This window comes from Buceros rhinoceros, unplaced genomic scaffold (assembly GCF_000710305.1).
Source record: "Buceros rhinoceros silvestris isolate BGI_N320 unplaced genomic scaffold, ASM71030v1 scaffold6359, whole genome shotgun sequence".
Lineage (NCBI taxonomy): Eukaryota > Metazoa > Chordata > Aves > Bucerotiformes > Bucerotidae > Buceros > Buceros rhinoceros.
Window position 1 is genome coordinate 55,400 of NW_010432018.1, and position 17,185 is coordinate 72,584.

At 44.5% G+C, this 17,185-nt stretch overlaps 1 protein-coding gene across 1 annotated transcript in view; it reads left to right on the top strand.

Moving 5' to 3' along the window:
• SYNJ2 (synaptojanin 2) overlaps positions 1-12,589 on the top strand; it is a 59,542-nt gene extending 46,953 nt beyond the window's left edge. The window contains exons 18-26 of the mRNA XM_010143607.1: positions 397-615; positions 1,211-1,289; positions 2,528-2,696; positions 3,072-3,224; positions 5,831-5,965; positions 7,510-7,619; positions 8,352-8,460; positions 9,782-9,984; positions 11,786-12,589. Coding sequence (XP_010141909.1) covers positions 397-615; positions 1,211-1,289; positions 2,528-2,696; positions 3,072-3,224; positions 5,831-5,965; positions 7,510-7,619; positions 8,352-8,460; positions 9,782-9,984; positions 11,786-12,589 — 1,981 coding nt within the window. The remainder of the gene's footprint in view (positions 1-396; positions 616-1,210; positions 1,290-2,527; positions 2,697-3,071; positions 3,225-5,830; positions 5,966-7,509; positions 7,620-8,351; positions 8,461-9,781; positions 9,985-11,785) is intronic.
• Positions 12,590-17,185: the final 4,596 nt, after the last annotated feature.

Consider the following 17,185-nt stretch of genomic DNA (forward strand, 5'->3'; position numbering starts at 1 on the left):
AGCTAATGCAGGGTTGGTAAATAAAATTAATAGTGCTTAAGGCATGATCTTCCACTGCAGGAAAAATGAAACAATCCACCGGGCTCTGAACTTCCTTTGTATTGCCAGCCAAGTGCTTTTTTGCAGTGAGGCCTTAAGTAATTTGTTGCACTTCCTTTCTGTGTAGAACATACATAATAATCACTTTCTACTAAGGTATGGTAGGCTTAATGAAATGTTTGCCATCAGGTTTGACATTGTGGAGTTAAAAATTATCATAAACCTATAGAATTTAAACAAGACAAGGCACACAACTAAGTTCTTGCCTGTCTTACTGCTTGATACTGATTTTAATTTTACATATTGAGTGATGTTGATCTTAATTTTAAATAAGTGTTTCTCCTTTGTTTCATGTAGGCCAGTGTTAGCTATTGTAGAAGTGGAAGTTCAGGAAGTTAATCAAGCCGCCTGTGAGAGTGTTTTCCAGGAAGTGTCATCTTTTCAGGGACCACTGGATGCCACAGTAGTGGTAAATCTGCTATCACCTATGCCTGAAGAGAAAAATGAATTTCCTGAGGACTTGCGTACAGAGCTTATGAAAATGTTTGAGGATTATGGCACTGTTGTTCTGGTCAGGTAGGTTTCGGATCTGAAATGGCGTGTCATTTGTTCAAAAACACAGATTAGAAATTCCCTTTCTGTCCTGACAAAATTAACTTTGTATTAGAAAGTAGTGTGCTGAGTTCCTTTACTGCATCTTGAACTCTTCTTTAGAAATTGAATATAAGTGTGTTGAATATCTCTTACCTCTCACCAACCTGTTAAAAGAAGTAGGCTAACAGCTCTCTTTGCTGAGTGGAGAATTTTATTCCGTACAGCACCATAAAGCAGAGGCTTTGATGTGAATCATCACCTTTAGATTCAGTCCTCATTTCCATGCATTGCTTCTGCAGGTGGGTCCTCGGGGCCCTGCTTCACTTGCTCTGAAGAGGTCTGCTCTCTTCCAGCACGCTTTCACACTTACTAGGATTTCCTGGCTGGCTCTCCTTTCTTTTGGGAGGATGGGAAAAAGGAAGAGCTCAGCTGGGATTCATAGATCACTTGTGAGTGAGCAGAGTACAACTAAAACCAATTATGCAGCTGTACAAAACTACCAGGCTTGCCTTTAAGGTTTTTCATTCAATGGTGAAATAAAATGCACTGTTTTCTCTCCTCTGCGTTTTTTTACTAGGATCAGTGGAGGTCAAATGCTGGTGACATTTGCAGACAGCAAGTCAGCTCTGCGTGTTCTGGATATAGATGGTGTCAAAGTAAGACTCTCTCAAACCTATAATAATAATTACATAACAAATTTCTCAGAAGTGGTTGCTTAGAATGGGATAGTGGAGTTTCTAGCTAAATCAAGGAGCATTATTTTAAAGACACTTTGTGCTTACAAAGTCCTTAGCTTTCACAGCTGCTGAGGCTTTTAATGCAGTATTTCAGTTTCAAGAGGGCAGGAGGTGACTTTTCCTGGAGTTCCTAAGCAGTGCTTAGTTCTGGCCTCTGATACTGCTGCAGAATACATGGCCGCAGTCATTGTTTTGGCACTTGAAGCAGTTCTCCTGAGATATATGTGACTTTATACTGTTGCCAAAGCTCATGATTGTGGTTTGGACATTTTTTGTTTCTTTTAAGTGTATTAAACTCCTTCTACCAAGCTGGAACAACATGATTCACTGGCCTCCGTGGCAAACTCAGCATTCACAGTAGACATTTACCTTCCCATCCTGTGCTCTTCCTTCCCATGCACGTACTCTACAATTCATCAACCCCCTTGTTTATGCTGACAAACTGTTTGTGGGGTTGCACTGTAAACTTAACATTGAAGTAATGGTTTTAACCCTCATTCTTCTTTCTGTATTTGGAGTTTTATCTATTAATTTGGCTCATTTCATTGATGTAATTTATAGCACAGACCTGTACACAATGTGTGAAGGTGCTGCGAACCCGATTCAGGGACTTTCTAAAGTAATTTTGCTGCCAAAGCTGCTGCCTTGGATACATCTCATCCCAAATGTCACGGAACGACACACAGAAGCAACATTGGCCTTAATCTGTTTAATATACTTGCAACATACATCAGCCATCATATCTGGGATTTTCTGACCACAGAGTCTACTTATAGATGGCATAAGGTAGCAAATTCTTGTGTGTTTTAAAGCTGCCGACTCAAAAATTGAACTCTTCCACACCATCGTTACTATCACAGTATCGTTTTGACAATATTTGATGTTTCAAGTATTTCCCAAATGCAGCAGAGTGCTTTCAAGCTGTGAAGCTAATTTTCTTTCAAGAATATTGTTAGAGTCTGAAAACTTGGTTATGGGGCTAGGAAGAGTACTTCCTTTTCTGGATACTTCCAGTTAGTATCTGAAATGAAGCTTTGGTTATATCAGTTTCTGTAGCAGTTACACAATAGAGCGGCAGCACTTGGCTTATTCTGTTCAGATGTTCTCATTTTGTGAAGCTGCTTAGCCAAGGGGAAACAATTCCTTCTTTGTGTTAGGTCAGAGGCAGAACAGTGAAGATCCGGCCCAAGACCAAGGACTGGCTAAAGGGCCTTCAGGAGGAAATTGCTCGAAAACGGGACAGCATTGCCCCCACGTCCCCCACAGCAAACTCCTGTCTCCTGGAAGAAAATTTTGACTTCTCGAGTTTGGACTATGACTCAGAAGGTGAGCAGCAGGTTTCCAAGTGAAGTTGTGAGAAATTGCTTTGCTGACTTTGGTTGCACAGAGAAGATGCAGTATGAGCAACAGTGGTATCTGAATTTGTAATGAAGCCACGCTTAAAAAGAGCTTGTAACTAAAGCCGTGACCCAGCACTGTGCCTGGGCAGAGAACTGTTGACTAGATAAGCCTAGCAATTTAGTGCCACAACGTACATTAGCAAATCCAATGTATGGTACAATGTATGGTCTGTATAGAAAAAAACTGTAATGACAGGCATGGGTTACACAAGAACCTTGCCCAACAATTCATTGGTGGGAGAGAGAGAGACAGAGAATGCATTTGCTCACTAAATCTTTGTTATCTAATATTTTAATTCAGGTGATATAGTGGAGGATGAAGACGATTATTTAGATGATGCCTTGTGTCAACACCTAGTGGCAGACTCAGCAGAAGATATGCCTGATCGTTGTGGTCATTTCACATCCTTAGGTCCTTCAAACAAATCTGGACAAAGCCCACGCCTGTATAAAGGTAAATTATTTACAATCCTTAGAGTGAGACCTGAAGGTCTCTTGTTTGGTCGTCTTGTCTCTGTTCTCCTGTTCAATTATATTTTCATTGTAGGTCCTTTAAAGATAAGGATCATGGTTTTGGCACATGTTCATGCTCAACCCCTCCTTGAGTTTAGTGACTGTAACTGAGGCCCTCAGGTGTAAGAGCAATACAAAGAATAAAGCTTAGATTCCCCTTCACTTTAACCTAGGGAAGGCAGGAGTGCTGATTTCCTTCTATAGTCAGGAGAAATTAATTCTTTTTCCCATTTGATGTTTTTCAGCACCAAACAAAAAATTGTCCATTATTTTCTTATAGGTGAGGGCCAGGGCAAAATTAAATGAAAGAAATCCTTTTGATTCAGTGATGGGCTTGGCCCCATCCCTCGAGCAATAGCTGTGGCAGTGCAGTCAGGTGTAAGCTGGACAGTCCAGGTTGTTGGCGTGTTCAAATTACTTCAAAGATGCCTAAAGTTTCTCCTTTGTTCCTATTTTATTTATTTCTGAAGAAGTTGGGGTTCACACGACAGGTATATTCATTCTTTTAGTGCTTCATAAATGTTTTTTCCTGGTCACCTGCCTCGTTTGCACATTATTGTGAAATGGCTTGGTAAGGAGAAGTTAAAGCTGTGAAGAGAAAACAGCTAAAAACTGCAGCAAGAACTAGCCAAGTCGGTGGTGGTTTTAGATGGGGATGTGATCAGGACACGCTGCGGTGACCAGGCATTGACAGGCTGAGTCATTACTAAACGCTTCATCATGACAGCAGGTGATTCAGTAGCTGTCTTTCTGCACTCTCTGAGGTGCTTTGTCTTCTGACATAAAAGTGAAAACTTTAATACCTTCAAAGGTTGAGTCAGAAGTAGAGTTCAAAAAGATTAAATGAAATTCCTAAGTTTACACAGACAGATTTTCCGAACAGAGTGATATACAGCTTTCTTGCCCACCTTGAGTCATAGGCTGGGGGCAGTGTGGCCAGCCCAGAAAGCTAGCCCTGAGCCAAGGAGTAATCTGTCATTATTAAATACTGTGAAACCACTCACTTTGTATTATAGGATGCCTTGCCCTCCAAACACCTTTGGCCTACCGTGTGATGATTCACTGAACTACAGAAAATTGCAGTGATTCTTTTCACCCACAGTAACTCTGCTCCAAAAAAATATTACAAAGTAAATGGAGATTATAAAATGTTTGAAGGAGGTTGAGATGGGGTCATGATCTCACACAACTCAAAATATGATATATTCTATCCATCTTGAAAATCTCTGCAATTTCATATGCCTCTATAAGCTTCCAATTCTGCCTGAGTAACTCCTAATCGAAGGTATGATGATTGTATAGCTGGTGTAGACACAGACAGAAACGAGTGATGGGCATAACAGTGCATACGTGTATTTCTGAGGTCAGAGGAGGGCATATCCTCATAAAACAAATGTCCCCGGAAGCCAGTGCCAAAAACCAGCAGTCTTTTAGGAGAAGGGATGGAGTCGTGGTGGCTTTCTTGTTTTGTGTTCGGTGTTACTGCCAGAATTTCAAGCTGCACATTTAGGCACCTGCATGACTCCTTGGATCCTACTGAGGAGCCCATATCTGAAGCTTAGAAGTACTGAAACTGCAGAGAGAAGGGGGAGGACAGGTTGGACAGATCACAGGCTGTGTGTCTCTGTGGCTTCCACCCGCTGCTGAGTGGGAGCAGGAAACTGAGGCAGGTCAGTATTCCCTGCAGAGCACAGCTTTCTGAAAAACAGGAACTTGTGTAGGAATGCCTCAAGTATGAGAGACTGCTGCTACTAAGTTCCTTCCCCATCCTCTCCAAACCACAGGGACAAAGCTAAACCCAGTGGATTTTGCAGCTCTAAAGAACGCAGCTGCATGGCTTGGCAGCCATGGTGGCGTGAGGGAACTGAAGAGAAAGCACTCACTTCAGCAGACTGGGAGACTAAGGCGATGCCGGCTTCTCACCTCTCCAGAGCTATCAGAGAGGCTAACACAGGGTGAAAGACTATGTAATAACCTAGTCCTGTAAGGCGCAGGTTGAGGGCTAGCAGATTGAGGCAGGAGTACCTGTTAGGAGATGATGTGGAAAAGCAGAGATGTGAGGAGTAAACCATTTAGACAGCTTCTTCTGTGGTATAAAACTGGTATAAAACCAGTTCTCCTGAATAAGGAAAGTTGTAATCCACAGAACGACTTCCTGTGCGTACGAAGGATTGACTGTGACTGGCCTCCTTGCAGCTGCCATGACACAGTGTGAATGAGAGCAGGCTGCCACCATGTCTGGCTGTGAAAAGCCCTTAGAATCTTACAAGGTGACTAGTAACTCTGAAATCAGATGCGGGTGGTCTGTGTATCTGCACAGACACGCTGGAAAAGGAGAGAGAAGTGTTTGTCAAAGTGGTAGATGTTTCTTGGATTGGGAGCAGGGAGATATTTGGAGAGAGCAAAATGAAATGAAAGGAGCCATGTCACGTTGCTGAGATACCTGGTTAAGGCTCGCCATTCATAATCGTTTCTCTCCTGACCACCCAGATTTGATGCACCTCACCAGTGAGTACCTAATGCAGATCCTTTCTAAAATTTCCCTAGATGATACAGACCTGGCCGATTTGAAGCGAGAACTGGAAGCAGGTGGGGAATGCCCCCGCCGGACTCCAAGCAGGTCTCTGTCCATTCCCACCAGGCCTCGGCCACTTCAGCCACCACAGAGGCCTCCCCCTCCAGGTGAGTTTAACCTTCTAATGCGGTGTTGGCCCCAGCTGAATAGGTTTGCCTGCCATTTCTGGGTGACACAGACAATAATACCTTGTTCTGAAATGTCAGGCTGTTGAGGTACTTGTACTTCCTTCCAAGTCTGTTTCAGCCTGACTATGGCTGCAGTTAGCAACAGGAAAAGTTTGTCTTTAGGATGACAAATACTCCACAAAAAATGCCTTTAGTGAGGATGGAATGACCCATATGTTTCATACTAACTCCTGCACAATTAGTAAGTTGACCAGCCACTTTATGGCAGTAAAAATAAATACCAGTATTTATGGCTGTTGACTTCCACAGTCACCGAGTGTTTTCTTATGGTTTGCTTTTTTCAGATATAATTGTAATCAAAATACTTGCTCTGGACAGTTTTGTTGTTTTGCAAGCAATTCCTGCTTGCTTTTGTGTTTATGAAAGAAATCCAAAGTGGCTTACGATTTTCAGTGAGGCACAAAGGGGAAGTGATGCTCTTTACCTAAGCTCTACCCGCCTGAGATGCCATCAGTGCTATGCTGCTCCTGTTTTTTATAGCTACTTCTGGATGAATCGCAGAATCATTTTGGTTGGAAGAGACCTTCAAGATCATCAAGTCCAACCATTAAGCCAGCACTGCCAGGTCACCACTGAGCCATGTCCCTCAGCACCACAACTACAAGTCTTTTAAACACCTTCAGGGATGGGGACTCCACCACTTACCTGGGCAGCCTGTGCCAGTGCTTAACAGCCCTCTCTGTAAAGAAATTTTTCCTAATGTCCAACCTAAACCTCCCCTGGTGCAATTTGAGGCTGTCACTTGTTACTTGGGAGAACAGACTGACCCCCATCTTGCTACAACCTCCTTTCAGGTAGTTGTACAGAGCATTAAGGTCTCCTCTCAGCCTCCTTTTCTCTAGGCTAAACAACCCCAGTTCCCTCAGCCATTCCTCATATGCTGAATGCTGATCATCATCTTTGCCTTCCGTATGACACATGCTATGCAGCACATCATTATTCTTGCAGCCCAAAAGTCTCTCTTCTGTGTCTCTTTTCCAGTCTTCAATTAAAGATTCAGTCAGACTCACTGCTGGAAGATGAGTTCTTTGGGATTATTCCCATTCATTTCTGAGTCTGTTGCGCAGAAATGACAACACTGGTGTCTGCATTTCTGTGCCTGGAATGCAATGTTAATGTTTTGCTGAGATTTTTTAATTGATTAAATGAAAGCGAGACTAACTAGGGAACTGCTTCCTGATACAGTCCAAGATTTCAGTGTTTTATTCTGTGAGATTTGTTTTCACCTTAGCTTAAACCAATTGCAGTTCAGCCCATCACTCCTCACAAATTGAAGTGCTTGCTCTTGGCACTCAGGCAGAGGGACTGAAGGTCCCCATTGTCCTACAGGAAAGTCTTGCCTAAGTTTGTCCCTGTCTCTTATTTATCACAAACGATTTCCAGGCACCTTGGTTTTGCTCCATTGCAAATAAAATGCTGTACCAGTTCTTGAATGTAAAAAGCCATTTTTATTCCTCTTTCAGCTGGAACATCAGGCAAGAAATCTCCCCCAGATGGTTCCCTCTCTCCAGGAAGCCACTCCTGCTCCATCCTGGCAATGGCAAAACCGCTACCTGGAGCCCCTCAGCAGCCAGTGAGTCCTGCCGAGAGCGTGGCCACTTAGCATTGTCCTGATCTCCCCCATCTCCGTAAACACTGCAGGCACTGAGCATTACATACGTGATGCAACCTGTCATACAAGGAAGGAAGCCCATCACATGCCTGAGCTGGAAATGTTAAGATGAACTTCTTGTACTGTAATACAAGACTGTAGGACCTGCTACACACCAGGAAAATGCTCTTAAAATTGCCAGGAATTAGAAAGACCAAAGAGGGTGAGAGAGAAAATAGTGCAGGACCAGGGCACTGTTGGTTTACTCCACGTGCTGCTTTCTGAGAGATGCTAGCTTGATTTTCCACACTGCGATAATATGCTTTAATTCTTTTCTCACCTCTTTTTTGCTGGGCCATGCTGGTGCCCAGCATACAGGAAAAGTCTTGATCATTGCCAGCAAGTCCTCTGAGTAGGCTAAGACTGGGCTGTGGAAACACCTCCCGACTCCTCTTGTGCTGGATGAGAACCCTAATGTTTGAACAAGGGTCTGGCTGCGGCAGTAAGGCACCAGCCTGCCCGTCAGCTGGTAACAGACATGTAAGACCTGCTGAAAGACACCCCGCCATTTCTGTAGTATTTATAGATTGCTGAATAGCAGCTAGCAAAAGAGAACTGTACAGGTGTGTGAGCTTAGCCTTAGCTGTAAGACTGCAGGAGGACAAGAAAAAGCAATTTTCTCAAGGTGACTCATCCTCGCTGTTTTTTCTAAAGCCTAAAGTCCGGACTGGAATAAGCAAACCTTACAACGTCAAGCAGATCAAGACCACCACAGCTGAGGAAGCAGAAGAAGCTATTAGATGTCTTATGGAAGCTAAAGGAGGTGAGCACAGATTTCTGTCTTCTACAAATCCCGAAATAAGGAGAACTCTAGGTGTGTTCCTCCTTCCCGTCACAGCCCGGATGGATGTATTTCTGTGCAGCAGCTTACCTGAACGCTGACATGCACATTCCTGCAAGACTGTACTTCGTGTTCTCTGTCAAGAGAACCTGTTTTTTCAAGATGACTCAAATTGCAGAATCTGTTACTAGGAGCACTTTGGGTTATTTTTGTTTAAATTTAGTCTGAAAAATTAAAAGGTAGAGATGAGATCTTCCTAAACTGGTGGTGCCTGTGTTACCTCAGTGTCGCATAAAGGATATTTGCCACTGTTTAGCGAGTGGTCACTATTCCAAGCAGGACTGAAGAGCAAATACAGCAATGGGAGAAATAACCTGGGTTCTGTTCACACTTGGACACCAAGTATAGTTGTAACCTAGACAGAAGCTTGCACCACTTCAGTCTGAATAGCTAAGCTGAAAGGCTGCTCTGTGTCCCAGCTCTCTGTGTAACCCCTGGAGCAGACAGCTGCTTGCACGGGCAGGTTAGAGCAGGAAACTGGCTTAGGTATCGACACAGAGGCAGCGTGAAGGTACTGCCCAGGGCTGCAAGTAGGCTTCTGCTGGTGCTGTGTGAATGTGAAAGAACACGGTATGACTCTGAGATAAGAGACCTGTTTGCAAGGCCCTGGGTTTAGGAGAGAAACCTCCCTTTTCATTTGTGAATAGAGCAAATGCAGTTTGGAATAATCCAATTTAATTAGAAATGGCACAAAGGCATCTTGATGTTTGTTCGTTAGGGAGAGCTGTACATTCGTTTTCTAAGTCAGGTTTACTCCCCATTAATTTAAAAATTCACATTCAATTCCCATTAAGCTTTCCACTCGGTGTCGGTAAGGAACCTTCTCTGGTCAGCATCACTTTCAGTCCCTTGTGCTGAACCACCGGTTGGCATTTACGGTTCTTCCCAAAGTACAAGACAGGCTCTCAGTATCCTTATCCTGATTATCCAGGTAAGGAAACCAGGGCAAAAGGAGACTAGGGACTTGAGTCCAGTACTCCTGAAGTCCCAGCCAGTGTTTACCCACTTGGCCAATGGTGGCACGGCGCTGCTGTTGCAGCATGACGCTATTTCAGATGGGAGTTTTTCCCTAACTGCCTCTTACAAATGTGACAGGGTTGCAAAGGTCTGTGGTTATTTGTAAAAACCTTCCTGGCCTGGGCACGTTCCCTTTAGTCATGGACATTTTGGGAAGCATGAGTGAGAAATTATCTTGAAGCTATGTTCTGATCAAGCCAAGGCACTTAGCTGTTTTTCTTTTCAGGACTACAGGAAGATGCGGTAAAGCCTGCTCCAACTAGAAACCAAACATTCACCAAACCCGACCCTCTTCCCAGCACCATAAAGTCAACATCACCTCAAGGGTCGCAGGCAGGACCAGTGCTTGTGCCCCATCGCCCACCACCCAAAGTTCCAACTGCAAAGAAGCCAGTACCTCTGCAAAGGACCGCAGTCAAGGCCGAAAATGTAAGACAGCTGCAGCGAAATGCGTCCAGCCTCATTACACAGTGTGAATGATGGCAAGAGGCGGGGACTGTGAAACAGTTTGCGGGAAGTTCTGTCATTTAAAGTTCTTAGCCAGAGGCACGAAAATGATTTTCGTGTGTTGTAGTCACTGAGGCAGAAAAATGTATTAGAAGATCAGAACGGGAAATCAGCCCTAAGTTCCTTACTCAGCCGTATTCAGCTTTTCTGTGAGTCAGTCCATTCTCTCGGATCTTGTTACTTTTCTTCTGGTTTGTCTAAACCTTGTCAGGTTTTAAGACTAGTCCCTTCTTTATTGCAGTGTTAACTTTTGACCACATCACAAGTGGTTTGCTCTGCACTGATCTGAGGCAGCTTCTTGATCAGTATGTTCTGTGTCCTGGTCAGAAACATCTTTTTTCACACACTTTGTAAGGGGATTCAGCCTTTCACTTTGAATTATGGATTCTACTCAAGTTCAGATTCTACTCAAGTTTCAGCTTCTTAAAAATACAAACCTGAGGGTGTTGGGGTTTCAATCTGTCTCTCTGTCAGGTCTCTACAATAATAGAAATAATAGTTCTTCACCTCTAGAGCTCTGAAATGAGCATTTAATGGTGAAAGGAATTTAAGAACAAGAGAGACATATATAACCTTTTATTTTCTTCCTTTGACAGAAGCTCTGCTAGGAAGCTCCAAGTTGTTAGGACTCCTCCATAAAGGCATTCACCCCTCCTCTGTCATGGACTTCGTGCAGTCTCTGCCTAGCAGATTCTGCGTGCCCTTTCCTTAAACACTCAATAACAAGGAAGGGTCTGGTTATTTTTGCGTTCTTGCCGTTCCCAGGGCACTCCAGAAAGCTGCTGAGAGGGGCTGCTGTTTTGGTGATATATGATATGTCCCACAGGATTGTATCTGACCCTATCTGCTCCTTCCCCCATCTGAGCGAATTCAGATGGGAGCTGTGCACTGGAAAGCCACTCCGCCTCTATTGTTAACAAAGCACGCGGTCAAGCGTAGGCGACTTAATGACAGCACACAGAGAGCAGTGGCAGGGGATCTGTCCGTCAGGGCATTCGACTGCGTTGAAAGGTCTCTGTACTATCTCTTAATACTACGGGAGAGTAATAAAGAATTGAAATGCTTTCGTTCAGTCTCACCGAGTGTGAGGAATCTGAATCAGCCCCTGCCCTCTTGGTCTGACCTGGGCTCCAGTTACTTACATATCTCTAGATGGTGAATATTTGCTAATGGTACTTCAAGAGTTTACTTTTAGATTCCGTTCCCAGTGTCAGTGAGTCATGACAGAGCTGTGAATACCTTTCTGGGGAGAGCTTACAGTAACTGTCCTTCGGCCTTATGTATCGGAACGTACAGTACCCAAAGGTACGTGCTAACGGCCCTATTACTGTAGCCCTCCCCGTCCATTCTTGCTTGGATAATATTAGTTGGCAGAGAGATGTAACAAATAACTAACTCTCTTCAGAACTGTGTTAACTTGGCCCACAGCAAAATCCTAGCATGAAATAGAATAGAGAGAGATGGTCATGCAGGGAGCAAACAGGCCCTAGGATCCTTGTCCTCAAACACTCTCTAAGTGAACGCTGGACAAGGCACGATGCATGAGAACAGAACCAAGCAGGACCAGTGTAGAACTGTGCTGTCACGCCTCCTCTTTGTACTCATTTTTACTTCCAGTACTGTCAGCTTTTCTCAGTAATGCCATCAGTAGGACTTGCACTACTAGTGACTCAGTTTAAGGTACCCTTTATGTTCTCAAATGTCCTGTTCCTTTCCTCCTTAGGCTGTGTCTACAGAAGAGCAGTTTGACCAACAGACAGAACAGTTTCCTTTTGGCTTGCCAGAGCCCTGTCCCAAAGGCAGAGCTATTCTTTGTCCGACCAAGATTACTCCAGTCCCTAAACCCAGAATACCACAACCTGGGAAGCCTGAGGAGAGCAGGGGGAGCAGTGAAGGGCAGCCCCCCTCAGCAAGCACGGCTGAGGCCATTGCACTGCCCCCGCCAAATGCTTCCTTTGCACCGAAGGTGCCACCTCGAAGAAAGAAGTCAGCTCCTGCAGCTCTTCATCTGCAAGTTCTCCAGAGCAGTGACAACCCCCTTTTTAGCGGGTTAATGTTCAACTCCAACAACAACAACAACCCTGGGTTCCAACCCCAGACTCAGGACGCTCCTGTCCCCACGCAGCCTGTTCTCTCTGCCTCTACATCCTCTGCCAGCCCAGAAAACAACGCAAATAAACAGCTGGCACCAAGTGCCACAGAATTGATGGCAAACCTGCAGGGCCCTCCCGTACCTGAAGGCCAGCGTCCACAGCTCTCAGATACCAGCTCCCTTCCAGAGAACACCAATCTTTTGGACCTGGACACGGATTCTTCCTGCCCTCTTGCCATACAGGTGGCATCAGCTGCTTCTTCAGCTCAGGCTCCAGGAAAGGTAAAACACCCCAGCTTGAAAGATTTCAGTCACTGGGTCACATTTAGTGACGATGAAGACAGCACTGCACTGGCAGAAGGGCTTGACAAACTGCTTGTCTCAGAACAAAACAAAAGTACCTTTCTGAAGACAAGTAATGATTTAGAATTGTAAAATTTTGTCCCCTTAATGTTCCTGTAGAAATCATAATTATGCTGCAAAATAAAAATAAATCTTTTGCAGGAAGATTTTTATTTAAGGAAATAAATCATCTGTCCATGCTACATTTCATTTTCATGTTTAAAGATAAAGATACTGCCCCTGGAGGGAAGTGTATAGAGTACGTTCAGCCTAACATTATCGATGGCTTGGTTGACAAGTTCTTTATTCTAAGTTATTTCTTTTTATTAATCCATCTTAAGATGTTTTACTTCATTACATGTTCTTACATTTTGTACCCAAAATGAAGTATGGAAAAAAGACATTAAGAAAAACATTTTCCTGTGGAATTTATATATTAATCAATTTCTGTCACTTGAAATAAAGTACCCCTGTCTCCAAGAGTTACTGACTGCTACAGTTATTCTGGAACAAACAGCCGAAGGGGACTGTGTACCAGTGTAACTACAGCAAGAACACGGGTATTGTTCTGCTACTATGTTTGTACTACTGGTATGTTTCTGCTGTGAAACAGCAGCATCTTGTAGCTGTTAACCGGCTGCAGTGTTGGCAGGCCCTAGTGCTTGCCTTGTTACACGCTTTCCTGTCTTAACAAACAGTAAAAGGGAAGGGCTGTACTCTGAGGCTGTAAAGCCGAACCACGAGAGGCGGTGCCCAGGCAGCAGCAAGGAATGCCTGTCTGTGCTCCAGACCAGGCCCATGAGTCCCTGCAGTACCACGGAGCGCTGCTCCGCACTGTGCTGTTAGTGGTGTCCTGATAACATGCCTCAGCTGTTCTGCAAGGACTGGGTGGCCTCTCAAAACATCGCTCCAGCTGACAGTGAGACCAAAGCCATCCCTAGCTGGTTTTCTATCACATTTCCAAAACACACTGGTTTTTGTTCATGGAAACATACAAACAACATACTCTACAATGAACCAGCACCTGAACAATGACAACCCCTTTTTGTAGCAATGCTCTACTCTGCTTGTACATTATCTATGCAAATACTGTGGAAGCGGCTGAGGGGCTGATGACACAGGTCATTAGCTTACCAGTCTCTCATGCTAAAGACAGCTTAATAATTCACTAGTGCCCCATTCCCCGTCTGTCTGTCTTTGTAAGAAAATGCCATGGCAGTTTTATCTATCTCCACAGTGCAGATGAGAAAAGAGTTGGTCCTGGAACACACCACACAGGTTACACCCCAAAAAAGAAGGCACAAGCACATGACGGGGGTCGGCAGACCCCTCCTGGAGAGAGGAACCATCCTCATGGCCTGACACGGGCTGCCCACTCACAGTAACATTCCGCTTAGACACCAAACTGGTGGCGTGTAGGGGTGGAAGGGTGTAGAGCTGCTGCTCTCGCTGTGTGGGTCTTCTGGTTGTCAGCTATGCAGTCTGGTTATCTGGTACCAGGGAAGGAGTGGTCGTGATGCAGCAGAGGGGCAGGCAGCCCCAGGAAACAATGTGAGCACTGAACGCGAGCTAAGAAGGGAAGGCTAAGAAACGGCGCTAGACATGGGCAACTGCAGCTGAGACTGAGGGCAAGCTTCAGAAGCGTGTGCACGGCTCTACAGAAAGGTGTTGCTCAAGGTGCACTGTGCGTGCAGCCAGGAGGCAGGTACACCCCCCCCACGGTAAAACTAGTGGAAGCAACTACCATTATCTGAACAAAGGGTGTAAAAGGAGATCATGTTAATGGTTCAGACTAAGACCACCCAGCTAGCGGAAAGGCTAACCACCGCCCACCCTCAACTGCTGTAGAAACTGGTGCGAAAGGAGCCTGCTCTAGCGGCGCAGGTTTTTGCCTTGCCTGTGGTAAAACCGTACCCTATAGATGCCATTTGTTCAAAGCAGGCAGTTAAAAAGGATAAACAGATTGCAGCTTGTCACGGTAGCGTGTTAAGCATCAGTATCTTTTATTACTAAAGGAGGGAGAGCATTTTAAAGCAGTTGGTGAAGCTGAAAAAAAACCCCGGTTTCAGTTTTTGCAGAAAGGAGGTATTAAAAAAGTTCAGATTTTCTTTTTTTTCCATAAGAAAATTAATTAGCTTGTTCTCAGCTTCTTGGAAGCTGGGAATTCAGCCATTTGCTTCACTTGTGATGCCTACCTGCTCCACTGCCAAATTTTGAACACAAGACATCCCGTAAGAGAGGATGCTGCCCTTCTCTGAGCACCTGCCAGCCTCTTCTGCTCCCTCATTTGCCAGACACACTAAAAAAATTCCCCAAAACCTTCAAAGGCCAGACCAGTACAACCCAGTGCTAAGCTGCTTACACGACTGTCAGTTTTAAACATGGGAGCAGGCTGGTGAATAACCCTGAGGCAAGCCCCTTGTTCCCTGCGAGATGACACAAAGCCGCGGCCTCTTTGTCCTCCTCTTAAAATACACAGTGAATATTTATGGGCACATTTCAGTATAAAACATCAAGAGCAGTAAAAAAGAAACAGTACTTTATATGACCATACCCAACATTTTCTGCAAAGATAATTAACAGCTCTAGGACAGCTAATTTACATGTTAATGAAAGTGTTAGCAGGAAAGCAAATTAAAATGGATTTATACAAGTCAAATAAAATCTGCTTTACTACTCTCCTTGAATAAGAGAAGTATCTATCTGGCCTTTAGCATTATATCTCATGTCTACGTACGTGGCAAGCTGCCCACTACAGTATGAAACCCTGCAGCTAGCTGGTTTGTACAACCAGTGACAGCATACACTGTTCAATCACAGCAAGCCCAGAGAAAGGAAGAGACAGTCCAGCTGAAAGGTCACAGCACAATGAGGAAGCTCCTGTCTCAACGTATTATCTTCCACACCGGTGCCCAACACCCAGCCAAGTGATTTTTCAGAGGCAGGTTCTAGTTCTAATGCTCAGGAGAAGCTCAACAGGGCAGACTTGCTCTGTGCTTGGGAAACCTCTACAGAAAAATTCAGACTCCAAGAGGTGCTGATTCCTTCCTTCTTACTCAGGATAAAGCCAGGCCCCATCACCATGTGAAACGAAGCCAAGTAACCCGAACCTTTGTTACCTGACGTCCACACGTGGGGACTCCGCAGCACAGCAGTCCTCAGCTCTGCGGCCCCTTCTCATGGGGACGTGATCGATGGAAACCCAGGTTCTCAGTGATCCCTATCAGCCTTGAGGGCTGTACAGGGGTGGTAGGGAGCCGCTATGCTGTGACATTTCTCGTGTTGTGAAGGCAGCACTTGGAAGTCTTAAAATTGTTGACACTGGTTGTGAGGCCAGGTATGGATGACTTACCAGATAGATACAAGTATATAAGCGTGCATATTTAATGTGAGAGGCTTTGGCAGGAGACTACCAGGGAGCGAGCTTGCCCAGGACCCTGGAGAACGGCAGCTTTCAGCTGCATTCGTGTTTGGGCTGGGTAACTGGTTCTCCTTGGTGTAGCAACTGCCTGATTTAGCTTTCCTTTTTAGGTGGGTGATCACCAAAACAAACAGAGAACCAAAACCAAAATCTTGTTTAGAATTTCCACTCTAACAAACCAGCATTATTGCTTTTTCTGGTTTTTGTCCAGAATTAACATTTTCACCAGATGGAAAATTTCTCCTTTCTAGCTAGCTGCTCTGCCTGGAGCACAAACCCCAGTGAAAGCCACTCTGCACCACGGTAATCACAGCAACTAAAAACTTGATGGCTGTTGCTACTACAGATACCAATACAGGTACACAAGAGTGCTGGACAACAAGTGCAGGAGGACTGGCAATTTCCTATTAGCCTTCCCTTCCTGACTTACTATTTACGTCCTGGATGCCTCAATGCATCTTCTCAGACAATTCACACACACCTGCCAGCCACATCTGCAGCTGGGTTCTCAGCCAGACGGGATTAGCAGCATAGTTTGAGACCTAAAAAATTACATAAAGGCACTATTCTGAATGAAGGTGACATCAGGGAAGCGTGAAAGCCTGAGCTGCCAAAGGGAAGCAGATGTGAACGCTGAGGGTCGGACCCTCTGGCCCTCGAAGCCATGTCTGTACATGGTTTAGGAGGAACTTCTGCAAAATCTAAAAGAACAACAGAAAAACCGGTCAGAGTTTGGCAAAACTGATGGCTGGCTGTGCCCCCCAGTACAGAGTCTCTTACCGAAGATGAAGGGTAAATGTTACATTCTTCCAGTGTGAGACACGCACTAAAAATCACTGCAGGTTTTAACAACAGTGAACACGATCCGGAGCATTCTTTTGGCAGATCATTCACCTTTAATACATTTTGTGGCTTATCTAGTACGTTTTTAAAAACACATTCAAAAAAACCAACCAACACCAATAACCCACCCCTCAAAATATTAGTTTTAAAAGTTACACATATATACATAATTACAAAAAGGAAAAAGATGTCTTGAGTTCCAGTTACAGTAACAAAACAGATGCATTTACTGAGATTAATGTGTACTGTCAGCGAGCAGAACCCCTGTAAGCCCCTGAGACCCTAAGAAGTCTATTAAAATTGCTACGAGATTCGTCACACTAAATGCGCAGTTATTACAAGTCTTGTCTAGTCACAATTAATTCCACGTGTCCTCTACTTTGTGAATACAAAGTGTTCTAATATATTTACACTGATGATTAACC